The sequence below is a fragment of the Heloderma suspectum genome, chromosome 2 (genome assembly GCF_057233095.1).
Source record: "Heloderma suspectum isolate Gila_16-S chromosome 2, 16-S_ref, whole genome shotgun sequence".
NCBI classification, from domain to species: domain Eukaryota; kingdom Metazoa; phylum Chordata; class Lepidosauria; order Squamata; family Helodermatidae; genus Heloderma; species Heloderma suspectum.
This window is the reverse complement of record NC_139459.1, coordinates 373740886-373752889: the sequence shown is the minus strand read 5'-3', so window position 1 is coordinate 373752889 and position 12004 is coordinate 373740886. Positions and strand designations below refer to the sequence as shown.

General features: G+C 49.8%; 1 protein-coding gene across 1 annotated transcript in view; it reads right to left on the bottom strand.

Annotated features, from left to right (window-relative positions):
* The window catches only part of LOC146356156 (uncharacterized), a 34585-nt gene that overhangs the window by 12740 nt on the left and 9841 nt on the right, over positions 1 to 12004 (bottom strand). The window contains 8 exon segments of the mRNA XM_084830029.1: positions 1866 to 1986; positions 3282 to 3367; positions 4499 to 4619; positions 4822 to 5263; positions 5361 to 5474; positions 5780 to 5855; positions 7991 to 8091; positions 9304 to 9396. Of these exon segments, the coding sequence (XP_084686155.1) occupies positions 1866 to 1986; positions 3282 to 3367; positions 4499 to 4619; positions 4822 to 5263; positions 5361 to 5474; positions 5780 to 5855; positions 7991 to 8091; positions 9304 to 9396 (1154 nt within the window).

Here is a 12004-nt window from a genome sequence, read left to right as displayed (position 1 = left end):
TAGCTCCATGGCAGAAGTTGTGTTTTGCGTGCCTAAGGGGCCAAGAAGGAAGGAAGAGATCCATAGCTCCATGGCAGAAGTTGTGTTTTGCGTGCCTAAGGGGCCAAGAAGGAAGGAAGGGATCCATAGCTCCATGGCAGAACTTGTGTTTTGCGTGCCTAAGGGGCCAAGAAGGAAGGAAGAGATCCATAGCTCCATGGCAGAAGTTGTGTTTTGCGTGCCTAAGGGGCCAAGAAGGAAGGAAGAGACTCGTAGCTCCATGGCAGAACTTGTGTTTTGCGTGCCTAAGGGGCCAAGAAGGAAGGAAGAGCTCATAGCTCAATGGCAGAAGTTGTGTTTTGGGTGCCTAAGGGGCCAAGAAGGAAGGAAGAGATCCATAGCTCCATGGCAGAAGTTGTGTTTTGTGTGCCTAAGGGGCCAAGAAGGAAGGAAGAGACTCATAGCTCCATGGCAGAAGTTGTGTTTTGCGTGCCTAAGGGGCCAAGAAGGAAGGAAGAGATCCATAGCTCCGTGGCAGAACTTGTGTTTTGCGTGCCTAAGGGGCCAGGTTTGATCCCAGCCATTCCAGCTGAAGGACCTTTTAGAGGGGCCTGGAAGTCTTGGGTATAAGACTTTGGAAAGCACTGCCAACCAGAGGAGACATTATGGGCACAGATGGACCAAGGGTGACTTGAAATGTGAGCATTTGTGTAAGTAAGCCCTGATACTGTGCATACATTTCCTCCAGAATATAGTAAAATAAGGAACCGAATGGCAAACTCTTCTATAGTTCATTAGATTGATTCTCCCCATTTTGATGATCTGGGCCTGCCTCAGCTCACAAAAACGTTTACAATACAATTCTAGCTTTCCCTACCCCCTCCAGCTGTTCCCAAAGATACTGCATCCACTTCTCCTCCCACCCTAAGTGAATCCTATATCCCAGATGTTTTGGTGTACGACTCCCATCATCCGTCATCATTGGCTATACCGGCTGGGGCTGATGAGAGTTGTAGGCCAATTCATCCGGAGGGCCGCAGGTTGTTATAAAGGGAGAGCTACACGATGATTGTTTCAGCCCCAAAACTCTCTTCCACAAGCGTGGCTATATGAAGTCTCTCATAGCTGGTGAGTTCTGCCTGGTGAAGGAAAGAGGTTATTGCTTGGCCAGCTTGATTTGAAACACCAACAGGAAAGCAGTTACGGAGACCCCCGCAGTCCACTTCTCACCCACAATCCTGCACAGGGAAGGGAAGCCCCAATTGGGAAGGAGGAACTCCTTCAGAGCACAGTCTTATGCGTGTCTACTCAGAAGGAAGTCCTGTTCAATTAAGGGCACAATCCTATGCATGTTTAGACAGAGAAAAGGCCCACAACTCCCAGCATTCCCCAGCTGGGGAATGCTGGGAGTTGTGGGCCTTTTCTCTGTCTAAACATGCATAGGATTGCGTCCTAAATTGTCTTATACTCAACTCACCAACGCCCATCTCCAGAGGCTTTAAGCAACCACGGGAAGGGGCTCATGCCTTCACACCTTGCTTTTGGGCTTCCTGGAGGCAATCAGGCTGGCTACTGCGGAAAGCAAAATGCTGTACTAGGTGCCCTTTGGCCTGATCGAGCAGGACACTTCTTAGGTGCCGAAGCCTGCATGTGAGATTGGAGCCTTGGGGCATCCCACTTCCTCCAGACGCAAATGCTGACATCCAAGCCTGACATCATCTATGGTGGCTTTGACAAGGGTCTGCCAAGTAACCTCAGAAGAGACCCCAGAAGCCACCCAGGCAGGAAGAGAAGAGCCCCGGCTCCCAACATCTCACAAGGGTGCAGAATGATTGTTTAGCTCTTTCAAACTGATTTTATCAACCAAGAGAAAAGGGGAGACTTACCCAAAGAGGCCACCACACCTAAATTCTCCTCCATGACTTCCCTGTGCAGGGCTCTTTGATCCAGATCCAGCAGGGCCCACTCCTGCTCGGTGAAATGGACCGCGACATCATTGAAGGTCACCTGAAAGAAGAAACATCAAATGCAAGCAGAAAATTATTATCCCCCTCTAAGCACAATCAGAAAAGAAAATTATGTAGCTGGGGATTGCCCTGGGGAAGGGGTTCCCAAACCTTTTTGGGTTGCGGGGAGCATTTAGAAGTTTGCGAGTGTGCTCTTGGGTCCTTTCTCAAAATGGCTGCATGGGGGTGGGGGTCCATTCACAAAATGGCTACCATGATGGGCGTGGCCAGTCACAACACACACGTTATCCAGAAGGCAAACTGGTGACACTAAAAGAAAACTGAAGGCCCATGGCTGGCTGGGGAATGCTGGGAGTTTTAGGGCTTATTTTCTGTCTGAACATGCCTAGGACTGCACACGAAGTTGCCCCAGGACCTAAATACAAGGCAGAGAGGCAGATTCCGAGCTCCAAAACACAGAACTACTGGACTTTGCCACAGAACTATTTTGAACCCTCCCTCTTGTGCTCCAACAGCCATTTCACAGAAGGCAAATTGAGCTGCAGAGACAAATAACAGGACCAAATAACAGGAGTATCAGGAAGAGGTGGGATCCCAAAGGCCAAATCACATCTTTGCCTGCCACAAAGCACAACAGAGTGCCCATTTCACAGAAGGCAAAGTGGTGATGCTGAGGACCCCGCTGCCCCCAGCAATGGCAAAACAGCCCTCTTGTTCCCCATCATCTATTCTGGTCCCCTCGGATGCTCAATGCACTCGCCTCCAAGATGTGTTTACCATTTTTCTGGGCGGCCGGGCACCCTTCAAAACAAACTCTACTGCAGCCACTCACCATTTTTATTTTCTATTAGCGAATGGACCCAGCTTCAAGTAACCTTATGCAGCTGTCAGAGTAGGACACATTGCGTCTGGCCTGTCTGAGTGAAGCCATGACCACTAGGCATGGTCCCTGCCATGGTGCACCCCATGGTGGGTTCTGTCCACTCCATTCCTCTGAGGGGGACCTGCCGCTTAGCTGGGAGGAAGAAGATGCCAAATAACGTTGTCCCTTGGCCTACTACTCTCCCTCACCTTCAGACAGAATCAACTGCAAAGCTACGCTTTGTCTCCCCCTAGTGACTGAAGTTGTTACTGCAGGTTTCAACCACCTGGGAACACTAACATTAATTAACATTTATTTGGTTCATCTTCTCACAGATGAACAAAATAACCTTGAGGGGCTCACACATGCATGCCAAGCTTCAGGCGCCTAGGTTTCACGGTCCTGGCACTATGGGTGGACAGACAGACATTCTCTTTCACTGTTATAGAGGAAAAATGGTCTCCCTCCTGTACCTGATCCAGTCGCACAGAAGATGCTCCCAGCCCACCACAATAAAGAGATGATCTAGTATATATTGCCTGCATCCTTGGTCCATCTCCTGTGAGTGACACAAAAGGGGAAGGGGAGATTTATTGACCATTCCCTTTCCCATCCAAGACTGCCTGTGCTCATGCATCTGTAGCCAAAACCTGACAAGCAGGTGGGAGAGGAATGCAATGCAGTGGCTGGAGGAGGACGAGAGCCCAGGACGGCACACCTAGATACAAAAAGAGAACAGAGATAACCATCTCATTCTCTGGCTAGGTCATTCCCTAGTTCACATTTCAAAGGATGAAAGTGAGACTGGAAGCCTGAGAGGAAACAATCGATACTGCAACATTTTGTTGTACACCCCCACGTGTTTATTAGATTGATACTCCAAATTCATTCCAGATTGGCTCCCAAGGTGCCTACGATTGAAAAAAAAAACCCACGCATGGGAACGATATTATTAGGGATTATTAGAGATTAATTGATCCACTTGTGTGCTTGGTGGCATGTTTGTGAGACTTTGGGGCTGTTCACGCAACATGCTAGCCCTGTGGGTTGTATGTTGAACTGTGTATTGTCAGAATGCAGCCAGGGTGGCTTGTTAACTATGCAGTGTGGCTTATTTTTTTTCTAACAAGCCAGCATGAGAACTCATGGTGTGCTGTTGGGTTGTTCAGGGTGGTTAACAAGCCACCCTGGCTGTGTTCAGACAACACGCTAACCCCACGGTTTAACAAACAATCCATGGTTCAAATCAACCCACTCTCAACCACTGAGCGTGGGTTAGCGCATTGTGTGAATAGCCCCAGAGTCTCACAAACATGCCACCAAGCACATGGGTGGGTGGATGAATGAATCTCTAATAATTCCTAATAATATTGTCCAATTTCCAGGCTTTCCTCCTTGAAGAGATGGGGCAGAAGGAGCTACAGAGGGAAACTGGGGCTGGCTGTTGGCCAAGACACCAACCCAAGGAAGAACTTTTACTGATGTTTTATCCTATACATTTCAGTTTTTTGTACATAGTTAACAATTCACTCTCATGTGTGCAGAGGAAACACAAATCTTCTCTCCCCAGATTGGCTTTATTTGGACATATAAACAAAACATTTGCTGGGAAATAGAAAAGTAAGCCACATATTTTTAGGAAAACTTGAGAAGGTGAGACCAAGCTGAAATAGCTCCCCTTAATCCTTACCCAGTGAGAAGGACCCCCTGTCACCCCCTGGCATGGTCCGTCTGCACTGTGGACTCTGTCTGGTGTTCGATGGAGCCCTCTGTGTCTCTGGGATGTCAGTGGGGCCTTCTGCAAACAGGCCCTGCACAAAAAGAGCAGTGAAGGTCACAAAGAGAGAGAGAGGGTGATTAGAAAAGTAATGGTACAGAATAAGACGGGGGGGGGGGAGGCCCACCCCTTCCTTGGATGATTTCCAGAAAAAAGTGGGCCAGCAGTAGGCAGTTTTCCATTACCCTTGGAAATATTCTCAGCCCCTTGTAACTACCAGAACGAAACGGTCTCACCTGCTGCTCTGCCTGCTTCTTGTCCTCTGCCTTGCTTAGGAGGAAACCTTCTGCCAGGGCCACTGCCTGGGAACTGGTTTCCGCTCCACATTCCCTGACCCAGTTCTCTATCTCTGGTGGAAGGACAGCCAGGAATTTCTCCAGGATCACCAGGTCCAGGATCTGAGCCTTGGTGTGTCGCTCTGGCTTCAGCCACTGGCAGCAGAGACGGTGGAGTCGGCTGCAAAGCTCCCTGGGCCCCTCAGCCTCCTGGTAGCAGAACTCCTTGAAGCGCTGGTGCTGTACATCTGAGCTGGGCATATCCTCACCCAGGATCCTCTGCCTGGCACTTTCCCAGAATTCCCCCCTGCTCTCAACCTTGATGGTATCAGAGCCTTTTCCTGCTCCTGGGCCAGCTGAGACTTGCTCTTTCGTCTTTGATCTGGGCTCCGGGCCAACCAACAGGGATGATCAGCCAAGTTCTTTCTTAGGGCTGCCTGAATCAGCTGTGCTGCTGACTTCTGTGATGCAAACACGGCATTCTGTGAATCAACGATTACAGGCTTGAAGCAGGAAGGAAGACATTTGACAAAGAAAAAGCAGACGGGTTTCTGATAGTGACCAGGTCGTCTCCTTTTAGGAAATGCGGGTGATTGCCAAAGTCCAAGCAGAAACTAGAGACAAGGGTGAGATGGAAGTCAGGTTCTGCAGTGGAATAATACCACCTGCATTGCTAGCATGGGAATGAGTTGCTGAGGTGCTGAGAGTCACGTAGGCAAAAGGACGTAGTGGTTGAATTAACGCCAGAGGACGGTGGCTGATTACTTACTGTGCGTGAGTCACAATGCCTAGCAGGCCTTCATCTCTGGAGATGGGGAAACTTCCTCTGAAGGAAGTTGGTAGCCCCTTGACTCAGCGCCGCACCAAATACTGACCAAAGCCTACGTCGTGTGCCTTGTTTACTTGTTTCTATAAATACCAAACCCGCCTATTGTTCTGGGTCCGGTCCAGAGGGGCCACGCTGGCAACTCTTGACTGCACCACACCTTGGTGTTCTGGTGATAAACATCCACTCGCACACAAAGTCGATGTCTGTTCTCTGGCCGATCTGGCAGAAGGGTAATGTTCCTTCACCCCAGCCTCACAGTCCAAAGCTCTTTAATGAGCTTTAATGAGCTTCCGCCGTGCATTAAAAACGTGGTTGTTCAGGCAGGCATTTGGGGTGGGTCAGGGTATTTTAGAAAACGTTTTTATTGTAGAATTTTATTGTTTTAAACTGTTTTATTATATGCTGTACATCGCCCAGAGTGGCTGGGTGACCAGCCAGATGGGCGATTAATAAATTTAATAATAAATAAATAAAAAAAACAAAGCCTGCATCTCGTTAGGAAACAAACATTTCCCCCTCCATCTATGCGCTTTTTCTGCCATTCCTTTATCCTCCTTCCCAGAACAGCTGCTTCTGCTGTCCCTCCTTTCCTCCACAAATCTCCCCCCCCACCTTCAGAGCACTTTCCCAATGCAAACCTGCTTGAAACAGGGGGTTGGACTGGATGGTCTTACAGACCCCTTCCAACCCTACTATTCTGCGGTTCTATGAAAGCAGTTTGCAGAAGCTTTTGTGCTCTGAGCTCCCCAAGCTCACACTCTGCAGCTCCCTGGCTGGGGCATTTCTCCCCATTTGAGGGGGGGTCTCCATCTGGGGCTCCTCCCACCCACCCCTCACTTGCCTGCCCGGCTGGCATTTCCCACCAAGCCCCCCGCGGCAGCCCTGGGGGTCCCCTCCGCCCCAATGCAAAGAGAGCTCACCAGATCCCGCTGCAAGGGGGGAACCGAAGTCCACTCCGCCCCACATGGATGGGGAGGGGGCAGAGCAGGAAGGCGCTTCTCTAGGAATCCAGGCTTCTTCGCCTTAACCCCTTAGACGGAGCCTGCCACTGAGAGAGAAGCACCAACTTTCCCGTGTTGACACTCAAAACTCTCACTCGGGATTACATCTTTAAAACAGAAGAACTTAAGAACATAAAAGGGGCCCTGCTGGATCAGACCAAGGGTCCACCTAGTCCAGCATTATGCTCACACAGTGCACGACCAGCTGCCCACGGGAAACCCACAAGCAGGAGACGAGTGCAACAGCACCTTCCTGCCCATGTTCCACAGCAACTGGTGCACATAGGCACACTGCCTCTGATACTGGAGGTAGCATATAGCCATGAGGACTAGTAACCGTTGATAGCCTGATCCTCCAGGAATTTGTCCAATCACCCTTTACAGCCATCCAAGTTGGTGACCATCACTATATCTTGCGACAGCAAACCCCGGTAGCTCTGTGCGGTGTGAAGACGTCCTTCCTTTTATCTGTCCTAAATCTCCCAATGACCAGCTTCATGGGATGACCCCACTGAGTTCTAGTATTATGAGAGAGGGAGAAAAAAAAGTCTTCCTCTCCATTTTCTCCACATCATGCATAATTTGGCACACCTCTATCAACTCTCCCATCACTCACCCCTTCTCCAAGCTAAACAATCCCTGGTGTTGTACCCTTCCCTCATAGGGGAGATGCTCCAGCCCCATGATCCTTGATCAAAAACCTGGCAGACCAAGAACAGTAAAATGTACACAACGTGCGCATAATTCATGAAACGAGATTTAGACTGTGTTTGTGTGTTGGTCATTCAGCCTCCCATTAAACCCCCATTGTATTACCTGGGGGGGGGGGGGGATAAAGGAAAGGGAGAAGGAAAACATCCAGACACAAAGTGGCCCAACGTGTGACCTACCAAACTGGACGTGATCCATTAACTCAGATGATTCACCACCACAACCCTGCCCTCAGCAATGGCTCAGAGACATGCACGTATTTTCTTTTCTTTTTTATGACATTTTATTTCGAAAGAAAGTTAACAAAATAAAGGCACCAAAAGAAAAAATAACTCAAGATCACTAAAGAAACAAAGGTATTCACTCACTGTAATAATTAAGTCTATAAACGACATGCTTATAGAACATGTAAAACAGTAAAACAGCCTAAGTTGGAGCTCGGTACCTAATGAAAGAGTAAAAAATACAATTTATACAGCATAGAAGAGGAGCATGTGTGAGTGTATATTATTTTGTGTGTATGTGTTAATCAGAAAAAATACAGGCAAGTGTGCTTGGTTGGCATTTGATATGTTGTTTTCTTGCTCACCCAGGCAGGCAGCAGAAGCGCGGGGCTTACTGAGCTCCTGGTGGCCCACCTGGCCTGGGTGGCATGCTGCGTTCAGCCAGGTGGGTCGAGAGTGGCCGTGCCTGAGCAAGAAAAACACCTGTCCGCTCAGGACAGGGCAGAATTCACTGTCGATGCGACTCCTGGAGAAGCCTGGCTTTGGGGGGCCTGCTGTAATGACCGCTGGAGTGGGTCTAAGAACCACCATTTTCAGGGGCAGCCCTAGACTAGCTGCCAGCAACTGGCGCCCTCAGCGAACCATGCAATCAGCACCCCCAAGGGCAGAACACAGCTGAGGACTTTGGCAAACTGGGAAACATTTTGCCCCTCTTTTCCGTTTAATGAAGAGGCAACCTCCCCAACCCCCAATCTTTGGAAGCAGAAATATTATCATTTACAATAAAACATGCCCCAAATGTGTGTGTGTTTTTACTAAGCACCGTATCGGCCCAGAGGGTCTAATAAAAACAACAAAGGTGACGAGCACAGCCATCTGCTCTGTGAAGGAACCGAAGTCCCATCCACAGCGCCCAAGGGAGGTCCCTGGAAGAAGGGTCCCCTTTGCATCCTTGGGGAGACACAGCCAACGAGGTGCCGCCAGCCCCTAGGACCAGCCCTCCGAGGAAGCGGCTGCTCTCAGGGGGAAGGGGGACATCTTGCTCCCTGCCTCCAACTGGGAGCAGCAGCAGAGCAGGAGCACATCCCGCCTCGCCTGAGGAGGACGGGGCCCCAAAGATGGGTGGGCAACCCAACTTAGCCCCACCATCCCTAGTTGGTTCCTCGCTGACCTCCACAGCCTTGGTCATATTCCCTCTGCATGTTCATGGGAATTAAAATAATGACATCTTTGATATTTTATTTGTATTTTTAATTGATTTCCCCCCTTGAATTTGGTGCCCCACTTGTTTGCCTATATGGACGGGCTGCCCGTGGCCATTTTCATGGGTATTATGGGTCTGCCCTGAATGATCAAACGTGGTGGGGCATAACAGGGCTCCCAATGTCTAGGAGGGACCCATGGCCAGGGCTGGTGCAAGGCCTCCTGCTGCCTGAGGTGGGAGGAAGGACCATCCTCCTCCTCCTCTCCCCGCTCCCAGCTGCTTCCCCTTCATGGCCTTGCTCTTGGGGGTCTTTCTTCAGAGCGAGGCACCGGCAGGGAGACTGCCTGTGCCACGGCAGCACTGGTGAGCTCCACGGCCACCTCACAGAGAAGGCCTCGCTCTGCAGATGGACCCCTCAGAGCTGCATTTCAGGGCTCTGTGGCAGCTAGGGAGCCCTCAAAAGGTCAAGTTTACCTTGCAAACAAGGCAAACATGGGCTTTTGGGTTCTCTGTAGTGCTACCAATGCCATTTTTTCAGTGGGTGGGTGGTCAGGGCACACCAGGGGGCTGCAAGGGCCACGCAATGTAGATATTAGTTGGTGAGGGGTGGGGACAAGACAGACCCTCATAGTACTCCACAAGCCAAAGGCCACAGGGCAGAGCAGAAGTTCCTGAGTGCCACTTTCTGAGACTGATTAGCCAAGTAGGATCGCAGCCACCGTAACACCCCACCAAATTCAACCTAGCTACAGAATCCAGAAGTTGGTCAATGGTATCAAAAGTCAAAGAAAGGTCCAGGAAAAATGAACAGCATCACACTCCCCCCAACCACTCCCCAAGGGTTCTTAAGGTTGTTTCTTGTCAGGGTGGAAACTGAGCCGATACAACCCCAGAGCAGTTCTGATTCTGAGGAGGATCAGCAATCCATGGGAGAGAAGCCAGCTCATCCCTCACAGGCACAGCAGCTGGCAGAGATTCCTCCTGCCAGCATTCCTGAGATAGATAGTGATCCTAGCAGTGAGAAAGTGTGGGAACGGGGCTTGCTAGATGCTCGACGCAGACGCAGGGAGCGGCGAGCGATGGAGGGCGCAGAAAGGAGGCGTAGCGCCCGTTTGGTGCACAAGCAATGGCCACGTCCCATGGACCCAACGGAAAGAGGGAAGATCTCTCCCTAGCCCATAAGTTCAGGGTCTTCAAGTGATTCTCCTTCAAACAGGGACCAACTGCCTACCCGGAGCATAGGCTACGCCGCTGTTCATTGCTTAGTCACTGGAGATTAGCATCTGAAAGAGTCATTAAGTTGTAAAAGAATTAAAGCCTTAAAAAAGAATCCTTTCGTCTGTGTCTTGAGTTGGCTATTGGAGTGTACTGAAAGAGGCCGCTAGGGCGCTCCTGACATTTCTGTCCCCAAACCAGGTCTGAACCTGGATCCAGAACTGGAATGGATCCAAATAATTGCTGTCCTCCAAGACTACCTGGATTTCAGAGGTTGTTGTTGTTATTATTAACTTCATTTCTATACTGCCCAATAGCTGAAGCTCTCTGGGTGGTTTACAAAAAGTACACACCACAATACAAGATAATAAAAATATAACATAAAATCTCTAACCTAAAATTTTAAAACAATTTAAACAGCTAAAACAGTTACAATACGATACTGGAGCTGATAGAAACAACTAACATAAATAACCCATCATATGCCATCAAATCCCTAACAGTAAAGGACAGTCTTAACCTGGTCCTGAAAAGGTGCCAGTGTTGGTACCAGGCAGACCTCAATAGGGAAAGCATTCCAGAACTGAGGAGCCACCACTGAGAAGACCGTCTCCCTTGTTGCCACTTTCCAAGCCTCCTTCAAAGGAAGCACTCGAATGAAGGCCTCAGAGGTAGACCGTAGTGTCCAGGTAGGCTCATGTTGGGAGAGATGCTCCATCAGGTATTGCGGTCCTGAGCCAAGTAAGACTTTGTATGTTAAAACCAGCACATTGAATCAGGTTCAGAAACATACAGGCAGCTAATGCAGGTGGGCCAGAACTGGTTTTATATGTTCAGTCCTTCCAGTCTCTTTTATTAATCTGGCTGCCACATTTTGCACAAGCTGACATGTCTGAATAGTCTTCAAGGGCAGCCCCACATAGAGCGCATTGCAGTGATCTGTCTTGGAGGTTACCAGAGCATAGGCTACTGAGGCCAGGCTATCCCTGTCTTGATAGGGCATGTAGCTGGGCTGCCAGCCAAAGCTGGTAGAAGGCACTCCATGCCACTGAGGTCCCCTGAGCTTCATGAACATCATCTCAGTCTTCTCTAGACTGAGCTTTAGCTTATTAGCCCTCATCCAGTCCATTATTGCAGCCAGGCACCGCTTTAGCACATCCAGTTGCATGTCATCAGCATACTGATGGCAGCACGCTCCAAAACTCTGGATGATCCCACTCAACGGTTTTATGTAGACGTTAAATAGCATGGGGGACAAAACCTGCCCCTGAGAAACCCTATGCTGGAGAGTCCGCAGGGCTGAGCAATATCCCCCAAGCACCATCTTCTGGAGCCCACCACCCAAGCAGGAGCGGAACCACTGCAGCACTCCCCACCCCCAACCCAGACAGTTGCCCCAGAAGGATACCATGGTCCCTGGTATCAAAAGCTGCCAAGAGGTCAAGGAGAATCAACAGGGTCACATCCCACTGACCCTCCCACAACATAGGTCATTATACAAAGCAATTAAGGCTGTTTCCATGCCAAAACCAGGGCTGAACCCCGACTGAAATGAATCTAGATAATCAGTCTCATCCAAGAGTGTCTGGAGCTTATTGGCCACCACCTCCTCAAGGACCTTGCCCAGGAAAGGTCCTTTAGGCCACTGGCCTAAAGTTAAGATCTTCCGGGTCCAGGGAGGGTTTCTTCAGGATTGGCCTCACCACCACCTCTTTCAGAGGGAGGACCACTCCCTCTCGCAAGGAGGCATTAATCACCTCCCTGGCTCAGCTGGCTGTTCCCTCCGTGCTGGTTTTTATAAGCCAAGAGGGGCAAGGATCCAGTATGGTATTGGTTACTTGAACCTGTCCAAGCACCTTGTCGACGTCCTTGACTGTACCAACCGAAGCTCATCCAACAAAACTGGACAAGACTATGTTCTAGATACTGCACCTGGTTCACCTGCTATAACCCTGGAGTC